The following is a 17,627-nucleotide window of genomic DNA, read 5'->3' on the forward strand; positions in this document are numbered from 1 at the left end:
GAGAGATGGAGAGAGGAGTTATTGTTGGCACTGTAGGAACCACACACAGTCAGGTGTCGACCAGAACCCTGGTCACAACTGTGTCCGTTTTAGTTACTTTATAGCATTAGGACCCAATAGAGTAGCACGTCCCTCTCTTCGTTTATAACGATGCTATCGCGTTATTTTGCCCTGTCTAATAACCGGTCCGTTTGTTTCTTGGCTACACAACTATAGGCAGTCAGTTTTGGGTAGCTTTATTGCGTTATCATTACTGATTTATTGAAACGCAGTTCCTGACTATCTGAGCACAAACAAACCTTTGGCAGTTCGGCCTTGCTTGTCCACCCTGACCTCGTACCAGGACGTTTATTATCGACGGGTGCAGAGTGGGTAATTCTGTGTGTAATTCTGCACAAAGCAGGACCTTTGTGAGTTTTGTTTTGCAATCTGAACTGTGATAAGCAGTGCCTCAGCAGCGGTGTGTATTAATCATTAAACGGAGGACTGAGTGGAACGTAAATAACCCTGTGCATGTACTGTGTGCATGAACAGGGGTTGAGAAAAAAACAAATGAAACTCATCCAATATGTAGCACACACGCTTGACTGATTCGTTTGTTATACCGCTTTTCTGTAGAGTAAAACCCGCATCTCCCTTCATGGAATTAAAGGCGCTAATCACTAATGAAGTGCCGCAGTTTAAACGCCTTGCAGACTGCGGTCAGGTCAAATCAGCGCTGTCCTTAGTATCCTAATCTTGACAATGTTATGGCAGTGTCGTGGTTTTTATTCCGTTTGTCTATACCCTGTATTATTATTATTATTATTATTATTATTATTATTATTATTATTATTATTATTATTATTATTATTAACCGTAGTTAGTCGTTACAGTAGCATTAACAGCGCCTCGGTTTGGGGTTTTCAGGGCCACATTGTGCGGATGCTGCTGTCCGTGGTGCTGATACCCTCTCCGTTCCACTTGGGGGCGGATGAGGGCTCTTCTGACGCGGTGTTGCTGGGGAGAGCTGCCTCATTAGACACTGATGGGCGGTCTATTTTAGGTGAAAAAGCTCGAGACAGATGAGGCTAACTAAACAGACTTTAGAGAGGATTCCCCAAATCTGACACCGACGATAAATGAAGACATTTAACGACAAAGCGATGTCTGTGTAAAATAAAGGGAAGGAGTCGTTGATATTTGTTCGTCTCGCTTTAACCCGCAGAAGAAAGGGGATGTTTCTGCCGTCGCTCTCCCAAACACCACGAAGACAACAACAAAGGGAATTCATTAATCAGTTCATTTCTTGAGGCGAAACCCTCCTGTCTATTTCGGAACACGGACATTATTGCGAATTCTGTCAAGGTGCTTTGGAGATTGATTATATTGAAAAGAGTCCTTTTGAAAAAACTGGACAGTTACATCAGCAGAAACAGTCACAAACAAAACTGTAGCTCTCTGCTACTGACATCACCAAAAGACATCATTACAATCAAACCAGCCCGGCTGTATACGGGCGATGCTCGTTGATGCTTCTCTCTCTCACCATTTCTCTGTATAAACTCTGCAGATCTTTCTCCATGTTTAGCTCCGAAAGGCTCTCAGTTCCCGAATATGTTTCCCGGCTACAGAACCGGAGATCCGTCCCGGACCCCATAGCAGTATCTCCGGGTCTGAGCACCGATGTCCGGGCGGCTTTGGATGCAGCCCTGCCGTCGCTCCGCGCCGCTATCCGGACTCTGAAAGAGGCCGAAGAAACCTCGAATTTAGAGGAGACTCGGAAGGGAATCGCGCAGGCATTCCAGCTGGTCCAGGAAGCCTGGGTGCTGCCCACGGTCGGAAGGCAGGTCGCCGAGGAGATCTGCAACACAATCCGGCTGGAAGGGGCCCTCGACCTGCTTCTCAAGCTGCTGCAGTCCCCCGAAGTGGAAATCAAGTATGAGTCCACCAAGTTACTGGAGCAAATACTGACATCTGAAAACAGGTAAGAAGAGCTTTTAAAAAAAAACAACAACAACAAAACCATCCCTGCTAGCATGACTGTGCAAACTGACATAACAGAATATCTGGTACATCCATTAAAGGCAAATTCTTCATTTTGGGAGCGGATTTCAGATTTGGGGATCATGGCGTACTGGAATAGCCAGCTGTGCTATGGATAATCATGTATGTTATCAGTATACTGTGGTCATCCTTCTAGATATCGATGCCTACATATCTATGGTGTTTTTCATTACATTAGGACACTGATAAAGCAGCATTATGTATTTTTTAATTTGCTGGTGATAAACAAAGCCAGGATCACAGGCAGCCAGATGTATGAGCTTCACTATGCTAGGGCTCAACTGTCTGAGGTCACAAAGGGTTGTGCTCACTAATTGAGCCACTGAAACCACTTCCTACACCACAGCTGGGAGCTGCACAGTGGCCAACTCAGTAAGAGTAGCTCATTTTCTGATGATCTGAAATCAAGGGGTTTTAGTCAATTAATATAAACTGGCTGATCTTAATCCTAACACTCTTCAGATATGTAGCAGTCCCTTTGTTTTGTACCAAGGTAATGGAAACCCTTCTGCCACTAGCATGTTTCTTGTCTTCATACCTAGTGACGTCATGGTTAGTCTTGCTTACGCACGTATACCAGCGCTGGCCTTTTACAAAGTTGACCTCAGATTATTTTTCAGTCTGATACTGTTATTTACTTCCCAATCAATAAAGCTGCAGACTGGCTCACAGATGGCAGAACTGAAGTTTTGTAAAAAAGTGAGTTTGCTGATCTTAGTTTGTACACATTTTGTAGTGACTCATCCCATCCCATCATGTTATAATGCTAAGCAGAAAAAGGAGCCTGGCCGGCACTGTGTGATTAGTGCAAATTAAGATGTCAAAATGTTCTTTGAGGTGGAAACTCCTCCTTCTAATGGAGTCTGCATTGAAACTATAGTACATTATTCGTTTTTCCATATGGAAATATAAGATGCTACTTTCCTGGATTTGACAGCTTGCTGTTGGTGCAATCCAACATGATTCCCTTCTGTAAAATGCTCTAAGAAAAATCCAGCTATGGTTTAGATGGGTATAGATGGATTTAATCAATCCCTAAGCTAAGTAGGCTAGTCTAGTGCTGAAACGTTTGTTCGCTTAACTTTTGAGTTAAGTTTTACTTTCCATTGAAGAAGTTCTGGATTTATGGGGTCCAGGCACATCTAATCCATCCTTAGTGTCTTGTAAGTTTCTTGGTGTCTCTCTCCCTGCAGGGACCGCGTGGCGCGGATGGGTCTGGGGGTGATTCTGAACCTGGCCCGCGAGCGAGATGATGCCCAGCTGGCCCGCAGCGTCTCTGGGATCCTGGGGCACATGTTCAAGCACACGGAGGAGACCTGCTCCCAGCTCATCAGCAACGGAGCGCTGGACTCGGTGCTGTACTGGTGCCGGGGCACCGACCCCACTGTGCTCCGCCACTGCGCCGTGGCTCTGGCCAACTGCGCCATGCACGGGGGCCACGCCTGCCAGCGGCGGATGATCGAGAAGCAGGCAGCCGAGTGGCTGTTCCCGCTGGCCTTCTCCAAGGAGGACGAGCTGATCCGATTCCACGCCTGCCTGGCGGTGGCTGTGCTCGCGGCTAACAGGGAGGTGGAGGGGGAGGTGGTGCGCTCCGGCACCCTGGAGCTCGTGGAGCCCTTCATCGCCTCGCTGGACCCGGACGAGTTCGCGCGCAGCCTCCTCGACAGCTCCGACAACACCCAGGGACGCACAGCCGCCGACTTGCAGCACCTGCTGCCCCTGCTGGACGGGGCCCGTCTGGAGGGGAAGTGCATCGCTGCCTTCTACCTGTGCGTGGAGACCAGCATCAAATCCAGGCAGAACAACACCAAGGTAGGGAGGCTGGTGGGAGTCGGTGTGAGGGTGTGTATTTGCATTTCTGTAGCGGGCCATTTTGATCCGAGGATAATAAAAAAAGGAGGGTAAAAATAACTAACAGGTGTTTCATATATAATCAAAATATACGATACATAGAAAGAATAAAGGAAGCTTATAAAACTTAACCAATTCAATGGCAATCATTTCGACTAGAGGTTCTTTACTTCAATGATAAAGACTTCCAGCTGACACGTTTGCCAAATACTTTTTCCTAGTTTCTCTTAGTATTTCTACACAGCTCACTAATCTGTTTATCCGCTTATTGATTTGATGTCTGTTTATCCCTCTGATCCACTCTTTTCTGCCTCCCCCCTCCCCCACCCTCAGATATTCCAAGAGATCGGCGCAGTGCAGAGCCTGAAGAGGATAGTCAGCTACTCCAGCAATGGAACCACCTCGTCTCTCGCCAAGCGGGCACTGAGAATGATGGGAGAGGACATCCCACGGCGCATCTCTCCCGCCGTGCCTAACTGGAAATCTGGAGAGGTGCAGACCTGGCTGCAGCAGATCGGCTTTACTGCCTACACCGAGCGCTTCCAGGTGTGCGTGTGTGTGTGTGTACGTGTGTGCCAGGGGGGCATTACACACTACATAATGTCATGAAGGGTGATGATATCTATGCCAAGTTTTCATGTTTTCATACTCAGGGCTTTAGGACCTGGTCCACATCCTTATGCATGTCATGCATCTGCATCTTCTATTACTGCAATGAGAGCCATTCATTTTGTAGCTAATTCTGCTACACTGTGCACATCCTTTTCATCTCTAATTACAATCTCTGCTGATTGTGCCAGCCTGTACACTGCTTAACACAATAGCTGTACTGTTTGGCCGTCATTTCTAAATCTCATTTTGAGTTTCTTGAAAACTGTGCAGATCAAAAGGGTTTGGGACGATCTACAGTTTCTAGTGCATACATCAGACATGCAAAATTTTGCAGAATTATGTTGTAAACCAAACTCGCTGTATTTATTATATTAGTTGGTGGTTGCGGGGTCGCTGGTTCGAGCCCAGCCTCCACCCTGTTACACATACTGAATAAACGAACAGGGGTACATGGAGCATGGTGCCATTCTTTGAGCTCACCCCCAAGCTGCTGTCCTCTCTCGCCACCCAGGAGCTGCAGGTGGATGGAGACCTGCTTCTGAACATCACTGACCTGGAGCTGCGCATCGACCTGGGCATGACGGCCGGCCTCACCAGGAAGAGGTACAGCTTTATCAAGGCACTCATTCTATATTAGAGTACCCTTTATGGAGAGGATTGAGAGTATCACAATCTGGGCATATACTGCATGGAGAAACCTGTCCTGGCTGTTAACACAGTAAATCCCGGACAGTGGCTGTAGGTTAAGGCTGATCTACTATTTCCTGGCACTGCTAGCTCTAAACGTTACCTGGATACTTCATATTATTGTCACATTGCAAGCTTGAGTCAACCTCAGTGTATGCTAAAAAAAACAGCTGCACTTGAACGGCAGTGAAAGAACACTAAATCGGATTACTTTCTTATAAGAAAAACGATGCCGTATTCTTAGTGCTTATCAATGTGCTTATCTGTGCAGAGCGGTGACATTGAAAGAATTGTGGAGATTCCTGTTTGCCCCATAAGAGAACAACACCACTGAACTGGGTTTCAATAACAAGGATTCCACTTGCTTGACCCGCAGGTTCTTCAGGGAGCTCCGAGAGCTGAAGACCTACGCCAACTACTCGACCTGCGACCCCAGCAACCTGGCGGACTGGCTGGGGGGGTTGGACCCGCGCTTCCGGCAGTACACCTACAACCTGCTGCAGGGTGGCCTGGAGAGGAGCTCCCTGCCCCGGGTCACAGAGCAGCAGCTCCAGGTAGACTGCCGCGTGGAGAACGGACTTCACCGCGCCAAGATCTTGGCGGCAGCAAAAGGTATTGGGGGAAAAGAGAGGCTCCCTCCATCCCTTTATAGAAAGAAAAGATTTAACTGTGTCTGAACAACTTCAAAAGCTATCAAAAGGGCATAACTAAAGACAAACTTTTGCATCTTGAACGTGCAACCTGTATAAATGTACTGGCATCCATTCTAACAAAGAATTGTACCTGTGCAACCAACTTTCTATTACAATTGCAAAGTCGTTTTTCTTTCTTTCTTTCTTTCTTCTCCCCTCATTTATTCTCTCTGCTCTGTGTTCCCCTGCAGAGATGCTCCAAGCCCCCCCACCCTGCAGTGCCTGCGAGCTGCAGCCAGAGGGCCCCGATGTGTTCATCAGCTATCGGAGGACAACCGGCTCCCAGCTCGCCAGGTGAGCCTGGTTGAGTAGAGATGGAAAGGTGCTCCACACGATCTCCCCACGATCCACGATCTGGAGCTGGGTCAATGACATACCAGCCTCTACAACCCCTTTAACTGCAGTGGAGCTGAGATTGAACTGGGGGTGTCAATAAGAGCTTTTAACTATAATATGAAATAAGAGTTATAATGAGTAACAGGAATATAAATGTGAAACATAGACCCTGTAACTACACAATGTTAGGATATATTTAATATTCAGTACTTATTTCATTAGTGTTGTAGACATCTAATCTGAAATGCTTCTTGCTATGGTTATATATTGTAGGTTATCCAAGTGGTTACCAGCATTCCAAATAAGTATGTGTTTTAATAGTTGAATATAATGGTATATTCGCCAGCATCTTGTACTGAACAGCCCTGGTAGCGCCCCCTATGTGTGTCAGGAAAGCACTGCGCTCTCTCTCCCCCTCTCACCTCTCTCCATCTCTCTCCGGTCAGCCTGCTAAAGGTGCATCTCCAGGTTCGTGGGTTCAGCGTGTTCATCGACGTGGAGAAGCTGGAGGCCGGCAAGTTTGAGGACAAGCTGATCCAGAGCGTGCAGCGAGCGCGCAACTTCATCCTGGTGATGTCGGCCGGGGCGCTTGACAAGTGCATGGGGGACAGCGACATGAAGGACTGGGTCCACAAGGCGAGTGGCAGGGTCGGCTCATTCACAGCGTCTCGGCCGCGGTACTGATTCTAACACGTTGACCGACGGTGTTTATTCACAGGAGATCGTCACGGCCCTGAACGGAGGGAAGAACATTGTCCCCGTGACCGACCACTTCCTGTGGCCCGAGCCCAGCAGCCTGCCCGAAGACATGAGGTCCGTCCTCAACTTCAACGGAGTCAAGTGAGTCAGGGAGTGCGGGGCCGGGAGGGGCGGGGCAGAGCGAGGCCACACCTCCCACACTCACAAGTGAGTCAGGGCAGGGCAGAGCGAGGCCACACCTCCCACACTCACTCACAGCCTGATCGCTTGTTTTTTTAATAATAATGAATGTAAATTTGATCTACAATCTGTTATTATGGTCTTGCACCTCTGTTTTCCTCGATCGTGATCAGTGTTGGGATATTTGGGACACAGTCTGTGTGTGATGTTAGCTACATGGTCTGGATTTCACTCTTCCCCCTTTAACCTTCTCTCTCGACCTCCCAGGTGGTCCCATGAGTACCAGGAGGCCACTATTGAGAAGATCATTCGGTTCCTGCAAGGACGGACCTGCAGAGATCTCTCCAGCTCTCCTGACAGTCTCTCGAGTCCCCCCTAGGGCAGCTCTAATGTGGGGTGATGGGCATCTAAGACCTGTGTCAAGTGTACCCCCAATCTTTCGCCCCTATGCCTTGTATACCCACGTCAAGCTTGCTCTGGACCTCAAACCCGTATATAATGCAGTCCCTCCTCCCTGCCTTCTTTACATCTGCGTGGAAGTGAAACAGCCTGCAGGTGCCGTCCTTCACAGCTCTGTATAGATCTGCGCAGCATCCTAGGGTGTCTTAAGAACTCACATTCTGGGTAGCTACCTCCTGGAGAAGAAAGGGGAGTTCAGGCCAGTGGTACTGGTTGGTTTGGAAAGTTCCATTTTACAGGTACAGGAGGGAGCTGATGCGAAGTGATGAGCTGCCTGTTCTGTTTACCCCCCCAGTGTTTCTGCTTGGTCTGTCTTGAAGATGGAAAGGCTATCTCTTGGTTGAGCTGAGCTGCTGCATGCCATTCTGGGAGGAGATTGTTCATCCACGGAGAGAGTGATTTGTTCCGTGGTCATGTCACTTTCAAATGGAAAAGCTGTCTCTCAGGTCAAAATCACTTCGGCTGTCAGGTAATCAGTTAACCTCAGGGCTGGTCCATTTGCTTACACAGGAGGAGTCAACTGGACTGAACCATTAGGCAATATCTGCAGGATTTTATTTATTGTTTTTAATATTTTGTTAAAAAAAAAAATGTAATTGTGTTACAGTTTTAAATATTTGTGCTACAGTTAACATTGGGTGGAAAAAAGGGACATGAGTGTATATAACCCTGCAAATATGAATTCTGTATTTCAAATGTTTTATTTGTGCATACAGGTGCAGCTAAGTTTCAGTTACAGTACTATTAAACTGCAGTCTAACGACAGCACCCTGCTTTTGTAAAAAGTCATTTCTACATCATCTCGATGCTTTCAAAATGAAGCTGCATGTTTTCCTTCTTAATTTACCAAACAAGTACTGGAGCAGCCCAGAACACTAACCACAGAGCTGCTAAACCCACTATCTACACTGCAGCCCTGCACTATAACCACTCAAACACACTACTATTAACACTGCAGTCTAGCACTATGACCACTGAGCTAACTTCCTCGCCTCAGCCAAGCACTGCAAGCATTAATCTGCTCAACCCCAGGTTTGTACAAACTTGTACACTTTGTAGTTATGATAGTAGATGCTTCTCTTTTGCAATGTTGGCAGCTTTAACCCTATCCGACTGTTCCGTGGCCTTAAGTATATTCCTTCAAGATATAGGAAAAACGACTGTGTTATTGTGGCAGTGGTGTGATTTCAGGGGTTCTTGTATATTGCAAGTTAGTTAAACTGAACAATATGCAATAAAGGTTACAAATATATAGGATTTTGTGATACAATCTTGGAGTTTTTTGTTTTTTTTCTTCCATCAAAACAGATTAAAGTTTGGGTTAAAATACTATCTTCACCCCTATTTAATGAGACTGGATTACCCTGGTGCAGAGCATATTTGCAGCACATCCAGCGCTGATTACAGCTGACTGAGATTTTACATACAGATGGAATTTGATACCTCAGCCGTGGGTTCATAATCCAAACCACTATTCATAACCACTGCATAAACTGACCAATCCTGCACCATTGACGTTGAACTTCTATTACCATGAATACAATAATAATGCATTCAAATGTTCCATATGAAAAATAAAACCAATCTCAATATTGCAGAAAATACTGTTTCATGTTAAGGTGAAGGCCAGGTTGTATGTGCTGGTGGTTAGTCTGTGTTTTCTGTAAAGCAATGGCGATGTGCTGTAGAACAGGGTACAACCCCAGCATGTCCCCACCTGGGCTCCCTCTTCAAATGTGTATAATACTGTAGTTTATAGATTTTTTTTTTGAATAAATTAGTATTAAAAGGAAGAACAAGGTTGTACTGTTTTTCTGCCAGACCCAACCAAGCATGTAAAACCTTCCGTCTTCCCAATAATAATCTGCAGGCAAAACTCTAGACGGGAAACAGATAAAAGACAGCCATGACTGAAACGTATGTTGTATTTATTACATTATTGATACTCACAATATAGTGCAATATGTAAAATAATGGTTAAATGATATGAGATGGAGAATGAGAGGTAGAGATCGCTGTAGAGGTCTCTGTCCTTTGCAACCCTGCTTGCTCATCTTAACAATACTTCTCCTTTGCACTGCAGGTAGAGCCTGTTCGTTTGGTAAGCGAGGCAGGCTCGCTATTTCAATACTGCAGCAGGAGGATTCCTGTTGCTCAGCGCTTATCTAATGTGACAGGCTTCCCCCACGACTCCAGGCTGCAGTCTAGCTGGATCTGTGCATCCCAAACAAGGGCAGTCTATCAGCCACTAAGAAAGCGTGGATCAGAAGAAATGTTCCTGATGATTATGAGTCCAGTGGAGGCACCTGGTCAAGCTCTGTTCTGTACTTTAACCAGTTCACTGCTGAGTGTCAACAGGCCGTTTCCTTTCTTTTTACCATCTCATATTCTGATTCAACTTATTCAAATTGGACAAAGACCTTTTTTTTTTTGGCTGTTACTGATTGGTTAGTCAGTTTTTCTCCACCTGTCTGATTGGTGAAGTTCCTGATTACCGCTCGTGTCACGGCTGGTGGTTCAACATTGATTGGTTACCAGGCTGGGCCGGGTGTCGTCTTCTGACAAATCAAATGGCCACTGGCTCACAGCGACCCGTTCAGGACCCACCTGAGAAGAGATGGTAATCGCGGTCTACCTCCCTGCACCTCACAGCGCTGTAGACACAAACACAGGTTAGACAACAATGCACTGGATGCGCAAAGAAGCTGGCGTACACAGCCTGATCAGGTGATCTGCCTTACCCAATGATAGCAGCGGGGATGACGAGTAGCCACGCCCCAACCAGGAAGGGGAGCCCTTTCATGATGTGCAGAGTGGCAGGGTACAGAGAGTTGAAGAAGCCTGTCGACACCAGCGAACACAGGCTTTCTATGCAGGCCACAGAGGCGAACAGAGCTCCTGTGAAGAGGGGAGAGCAGAGAGTGAGGCCAGAATCATCAACCCACATCAACCTTGTCAATGCGCCCGGATATGCAACACCACATCCCTTGCAGTACCAAAATCATTACCAGCAATGAATCCAAGCTCAGAAACTCACAACAATCCTGCACCCAGTCCTGGGTTTCAAGTGTGTTATTGTGTTATTGAAATGATCAGCAGCCAGGAGTTTGAGCAAGCAGGCAAAACAAATTTAGCATCCCAGTACCTGGTAATTACATACTCAACTGTGCAATACTTATGTGAGTTTTTAACCACGTACTGTAAATCCCATTTGTTCACACTTTAGAGAGTAAGTAGCGGGGTTCCGAAAAATACAGCGTGACACGTCCCCACATGTTGCTACAACTGTTTAAATAACATGCCTGTAATTGTTCTTTTCATTGTTAACATCCTGACAAATTTTTACACTTACAACTTTTACACTACAAGTCTGTTTCAAAGCTCTTTTCAAAATGACCGCTCTAGTGCACTGACAGTGTCAGGATTATTGCCCACTTTGTCAAACAGGTAACACAGCAATAACCATCCATGAAAAGCTGTTACGTTATGTGCTTTTTTTTTTTTTTTTAAATTTAAAATCGCTCCTCCTGCTGTAATTTTGGAGAACAGATCTCAAGTTCTAAGTGTAAAAAGTTGTCAGGATGTTAACAATGAAAAGAAAATGTACAGGTATAACCCTTTTTCAGAGCCCCGCTACTTACTGTAAGATCGTTTGGCCAGCTGGCCACACTGTGTGTCTATCACACCTCACAGTAAACCCAGACCAGCTCTTGCTTTGTAATTCAAGGAAAAGGCCTTGAAGTTTAGACCATGCACATAAAACTGGCAGCGGAACAAAGAGCACACTGTAAAAAAACAATAAAAGAACATAACAGGACCTTTGCTCGAATGCCCTAGGAAATAAAAAAATAAAAAACACTGCTTCATGAACATTAACTTAAATCACTTTACAGCTTTCTTTATAATGCAATATTTGAACTCTACAGCAGACTCTATACGCAGTTCATCGTTCATTAATGAAGAGGTTTGCCAGCCCTTAATTGACCAGGGATAAAAGCTGCCATACCACTGGACTGTGATCTGGTCAGTACTCATGCACTCATGCTAAACCAGCACTGTCTGTATCATTCCTGTTTGTTTAGAGCTGACGTAGGCTGCAGGTGTCTCAAGCAAAAACGCTCACCTTGCTCAGAAACATCCACAAGCTTGGACAGCTTCGACCGGAGCACAGGGGTTGTTGCCATGGCGAGGAAACGTAAGCCGTAACCTAGGGAACCACAATACACAGAACAAATTAAAAGAAGTTAAGAAAAAAAGGCTGAAAAATCAAGTAACACAGTTTAGTAATTTCTGAGTTTACTACATTAAGCCACTAGGAGGCATTGGATAAACTTGAAGGGTTTAAAAAGCTGGGGCAGGCAACACCGGTTCTGGAGTGCAGTTCCACTCCAGGTTTAACTGGTACAATTCCTGGTCAGTGGTTTACAGGAAGAGCAAAAGCACAATACTGTATTGGAGGTGCCTGAATCTTAATTTAAAGGTACAGATCCTGTCCTGCTCAAGTGGAAGTAAACAAGCGCAATGCTGTGATCCAGTTAATGCACGACTTTGACTTCAATTCAGCCAACAACATCCTGTTCCCTGACAGCACCCGCAGATCACAGCAGGAAACAAAACTGCACACTTTGCAAATAATCCAATGTTTTGTTCCTTGTTTGAAATTAACTGCGTGTTTTATGGCCAGTTAGTTAGTCTCCATGTGTCTATTTTCTACCCCTAAAACAGCAGCAATACTGTGTGGTGCTTTTTTTTTTTTAGAACTACAGAATGCATTCAATTACAGTTCCAGCTCACTGTCTAATGTATATAGGACTGTTATTTAATGGCACCATCTATAGTGGCCCTACTACACTATATACTATTGAACTCATCCATAACTTCAGAAACGCTCAATCAGAACTGCAAGGTAGAACTTTAGAAACTAACTGAAGTAGACAAACGCTTCGCCTGGTTCCCTTAAACAGGGACCAGATGAAACTTTTGCCTACTTGACTTAGTTTCTTACAGTTGTACCTGATCATTTTTTTTTTTTATTAACTTAAGCATTAGATTTAAAACTGTTTCCTTTACCTGTGAACATGAGTGCCATGGTGTTGGCTAGCGAGATGACCACCAAGCCAGCAATGTTGGAGACCAGGCCAATGATGGCCACCCAAGTGTCCTCCAGACACACCTGCAGAGCCCGCAGGCTGGCCAGGCTGCTAAGGTAAGTCAGGTGCTCCGCGGCCGAGCCGTAGCCAATCAGGGCAGAGCCCCAGCACAGAGGCGAGCTCAGTTCATACAGCACGTACAGGTCCTTGGCTCCGAAGTGGACGGTGACCACAACGAACAGGGAGACGGCATAGAGCCACAGCTTGGGCCGCCGACCCTGCTCCCCAGGGGAGCGGTACAGCCTGTAAACCGCCTTGTAATGCTCGGCGGAGAACAGCCGGGCTTCTTTATCGGGTGCCACCGACTCTGCCACGAAAAGGTAGGCATAGAGAGCTGTGGCCAGATTGGTGGCCAGGACTAACCAGAAAGGGTTGATGTAACTGTTAAGGGGGAAAAAAAAAAAAGAAAAAAAAAAGTGAAAAACACATTTTTTTGCCAATTGATGTGATTAATCCATTATGGAGGCCCCTATTACGCTATCCATTTAGTTTGTGTTGAACTTGCTGTTTTCTTGCGGATCATGAGCTGTCAGACACACTAGAGTGAACGAGCACATCTTCAACAACCCAAAGCCACTGACTCAACAATTCTACTGGTATTCATCATCCTCTGGGTCTATGATGTCAAACCTCTGAAAAATGAATCAATCAATCAATCAATAAGCGTACCCCTGTGCCCGCCGCCACTGACCCCCCACAATGCTCGCCAGCATCCCAGCCACCCCCAAGCAGGCCTCCAGAACGGCCACGCGGAACGTGCGCGATCGCCGGTCGCTGGTGTCGGCCACGTAGGCGAAGCAGCCAGCCAGCACGGCGCTGAAATCCCCGCTCAGCCCGCTCAGGAGGCGGCCCAGCAGGAACCAGGCCACGGGCAGCCGCAGGTACATCACCAGCAGGTACACCCCGGCCTGCAGCGCCATGCCCAGGCTTGGGAAGATGAGGACCGGCCGGCGCCCCACTCGGTCACTCCAGGGACCCAGCAGCGTCACGGAAAACAGCCCCACCGCAAAGCCACCCAGGTTTATATAGAGGCTCCAGTGAGCCGTCAGGGTCTCCACTTCCTGAGAGAAGACATAGAATATAAAAAAAATAAGACTAACCCTTTCATGCATGGCGACCTCATAGGGGGACAAATAATAATTACAGTCTTTATATGAGGACATGCGAAAGCCGCAAATGCAGGATAGCCTCATATGAGGATGCCATTTTTTGCCCCATATAAAACAATGGGGGGGAAAAAAAAGTTTAATAAAATATATATATATTTATTATGTGTACAAAATCTTTGACGTAGTGGAAGTCCATTAATCCAACCACAACCCTACAAATTCACACCCTGCGTCCCCAGAGTTCCCTATGGGCTGCGAGTCTTCGTGTTAACATTACCTGTAACACAGGAAAAACAACTTATAGTGTCGTGGCATGGAAAACTGTCCTCACCTGAGTGTAAGTGAAAAGAAAAAAAAGAGAATAAACAAAACTATCAACAGCAAAACGAACGGAGTACTGCGAAGGTTTAAGGGTGACAAGGCAAGAGGTTTTTAGTATCGCTGGTTATTTTAGCACACTTGTTATTTATGTCCAATACGTGGCAATGCAACTCGTTTAATCTCGAGTTCACGACCTTGGCATTAAAAAAACAAGTGCCTGGAAAATGACTCACTTTACACGGGAAACAATTCCTGATCGTGCCAAGGAATATCCACAAACGTTACAATAACAACAAACCTGAAAGTTTCAAACTTTCTTTCAGTTTAGTAACATTTTGGTCAGTGTTAGAACAACGTATTCACAACCGCGAACACACTTATATAAAACATTTCTCTTGTTTTAATTTGTACCGCTCTCGCTTGTTACCTTCTGCAGCGGGTCCGGGGGCCCTGTGTGGTTGGTGCATCCTCCACCTCGAGTGCCGTTGTAGCCCAGGTCTGCGCTGATGCGGTCCCACAGATACTGAGTGCAGAGCGGCATCTGCAGGGCCAAGGAGAACATGGAAAGGAACAGTACGGGTTCCACCGAGAACGGCAGCCCGCAAGAGAAGGGCGGCGATCGGCGAGAGCGGAGGGTCTGCGGCGGCGAGGAAGCCGCGTCCAGGCTCGGGGTCTCTGAAGCGGGCGAGGCTGGAGGATCCCCGCGGAGGGAGCTCCTTGACTCGGGGGCGTCCATGGCAATGTCTATAGAGCTCAGCTGGAGCGGTGGGACGGCTGCCGTCACTAGCGAGTCTCGCATACTTCTTCAAGTAAAAGCTTGAAGTGAAGACGACAACGTTTTTAAGTAATTAAAAACAAAGATACAGAAACAGTTCTAGGGCGTAACGTTAAAAATGAAATAAGCCGCTTAATTTAGATTTATTTAGTATCTTTACAGATCTCAATCTGAATTATAGTGATGACCTGGTACGATAACCCGCGGGCTAGTTACTGTAAGTCTTTCACGATATTACATATAAAGAAAAATAAATAAATAAATAAATAAAATAGGCAAACATTGTGCACCTGCTTGTATCTGCACCGCTCTCAAAAAATGCGCGCATTCTGCAATGCGTTACAATCGTATTTCACGGTCGCTTATGAATTCCCATGCACAGTATAATCAATCCTAAAGCCTTGTTGTCCGCTGCACGTTATATATGCGTGTACAGAGTTCAGATTTAACAGCTGCAGACCGACATGGAGGCTTTTGAAGTGAAAATATCGGCTGGTTTCACAGACCTCAAGACATGCATAAAAACTAGATAGCGATATAGTGTGATGACGATCCACCAATACGAAGTCATTTCTGATCGCATGTGGAGATTTCATTAGACTTGGATCCAGCCGATGGAATGTTTTGATCGGATTTTACATCAATTCCAGGGGAGCGATTATACAAGTGGCCACTGTCTTGCTCTAGTTAAGAAACATGCTGTGATCCGTCCTTGGCAGGCTGTAAACTTTAACTATGTCAGTGCTGGAAAGATTAAAAAACAAACAAACAAAAAAAACAGCTGACCTGCAAACTTATCTAATATACACATGCATCTGCTTTTTAATGAGTTACCCTAGCGTACTCTTTCTGACAAGTCACTTGCTGTTGGAGTTAATACTGTACATGTTGTTAACTCATTGTTTCCCAGACACAGAGCTAGCTGATACAGAGCAAGGTTAAGGCTCTATAGGTACATGTGTGCTCATTGCAAGCAGCTCAGATTTGATAGGTGCATGTGTGCTCATTGCAAGCAGCTCAGATTTGATAGGTACATGTGTGCTCATTGCAAGCAGCTCAGATTTGATAGGTACATGTGTGCTCATTGCAAGCAGCTCAGATTTGATCACTGAACCAACATTCCACACCCGTGCTGGATCACTCAGTAATATTTTGGGTTAATCTTCAATTGGACTACCTATCTGAAGTGCCTTACACTACGTTCTAGCACCAGTCTGCATGGTTTCAATTGAAAGCACATTAAATGCTTAGTGGTGTGTCATTGGAGAAGTCAAGAGTTCTCTAGTAGCAGCCAGTATATATGCTCTAATGGGAATCGCTGGTGATTTCATTCTCGCTCTTTTCTTTTTGGTTAACATTGTTAATGAACAGCTGACGTCTTGTTCTGTTTATACCTGCACTCCTTTAGCTGTAGGAAAGTGCATGAGTCGGCTTCCTCATCAGCGTACTTTAGTTTCTTGGCGGACCTGTGCACAAAGGCAGTTTTGCCATGAATGACCTGAATTTTGTTATTCACTGTTAATCATTTATTGCAGTATTGTTCTGATTATGTTCCTTAAGATAACTTCTTTTTTTTTAAAATCTCCTACAATAAAGAGGAAATAGTTAGACTTTCACCTGGATCTTTATTGTGGTACTGACACATTGCACTTTGACCTGTGCTTGGTGATAAAAGACCCTACACAGCTTCAGGACGGGACCATTAGATTGTGAGCCTGTAATAGGATGCTTAACGTGGTCTGGAAATATGTTAAAAAACAACAAGCGGATTCAGCTTCCCTCCCCGTCCCTAGAAAGGTTATGCCGATAACATGTAAGCCCTGCATCGATCATTATTCACCACGTTTACAAACGGTTCCAGCAGAAGCCTTTGACACAGCTGTGTCTCGCCTGTAATTCAAGACATTTAAGAAATCAGCAGCCACTTCACTGCCCTGTAAAAGTGAGCGTGTTTTAACATTTAAGATCCGCCTTCCCTGTCCAAGCTTTCCATTCCATGAACATGTCCGTGACATTGGAAAAGTTCTCGACTACATCAGACACCCGCTTCAGATAAGCTGGCAGCAGTGTAGAGTTGTGGTTAGGGCTCTGGACTGTTGACCAGAGGGTTGTGGGTTCAATCCCAGGTGGGGGACACTGCTTCTGTACCCTTGAACAAGGTACTTTACTTAGATTGCTCCAGTAAAAACCCAACTGTATATATGGGTAATTGTATGTAAAAATAATGTGTAAAAAATAATGTAATTATATGTAAAAAAAAAAATAATGTGATATCTTGTAACAATTGTAAGTCGCCCTGGATAAGGGCGTCTGCTAAGAAATTAATAATAATAATCTGTCAGTATGGAGCAATTGATCTCGGCTCAATAGCTGCCATATCATTTGCACACACTGTGCTAGCTATGCTGTCTTTTTGCCTAATATGAAGTTTGTATTTCATAATGATGAAAGTGCTGTTTATAGCCTCCTCCTTATCACAGGATCATTACTTAACCTTGTTTAGTCTGGGACCTAAGCCAAGATTTTAACTTTTTTTTTTGCCCCCAAGAAGAATAACATTTGACCTGTGCCAGCGTGATAGAGGGACTCCTGTGGTTCAAAATGAGGTAGGGTGTCAGTCTCAGGTCAGCGGCAGGGCTGAGCTGTGACCCTTTTAATAGAAGCAGGTACTTCCTACATTTCCCCCAAATTCCGCTCATGTAATGGAGTT

The 17,627-nt window shown here is 45.6% G+C and overlaps 2 protein-coding genes across 2 annotated transcripts; one reads left to right on the plus strand and one right to left on the minus strand.

The window, feature by feature from the left end:
* Positions 1-864: 864 nt before the first annotated feature.
* Positions 865-9,388, plus strand: LOC117430450 (NAD(+) hydrolase SARM1-like). The gene is made up of 9 exons (XM_034050483.3): positions 865-1,966; positions 3,240-3,858; positions 4,231-4,443; positions 5,021-5,112; positions 5,573-5,808; positions 6,080-6,182; positions 6,671-6,860; positions 6,943-7,064; positions 7,371-9,388. The coding sequence occupies exons 1-9, from the start codon at positions 1,512-1,514 to the stop codon at positions 7,480-7,482; spliced, it is 2,142 nt and encodes a 713-aa protein (XP_033906374.3). The 5' UTR covers positions 865-1,511; the 3' UTR covers positions 7,483-9,388.
* Positions 9,389-9,473: 85 nt separating this feature from the next.
* LOC117430320 (proton-coupled folate transporter-like) lies at positions 9,474-15,592 on the minus strand. The gene is made up of 6 exons (XM_034902617.2): positions 14,570-15,592; positions 13,382-13,773; positions 12,633-13,093; positions 11,686-11,769; positions 10,304-10,460; positions 9,474-10,216 (listed from the first exon to the last, which is right to left on the minus strand). The coding sequence occupies exons 1-6, from the start codon at positions 14,939-14,941 to the stop codon at positions 10,159-10,161; spliced, it is 1,524 nt and encodes a 507-aa protein (XP_034758508.2). The 5' UTR covers positions 14,942-15,592; the 3' UTR covers positions 9,474-10,158.
* Between the last annotated feature and the right edge of the window lie 2,035 nt (positions 15,593-17,627).

The sequence above is a fragment of the Acipenser ruthenus genome, chromosome 26 (genome assembly GCF_902713425.1).
Source record: "Acipenser ruthenus chromosome 26, fAciRut3.2 maternal haplotype, whole genome shotgun sequence".
NCBI classification, from domain to species: Eukaryota; Metazoa; Chordata; class Actinopteri; order Acipenseriformes; family Acipenseridae; genus Acipenser; species Acipenser ruthenus.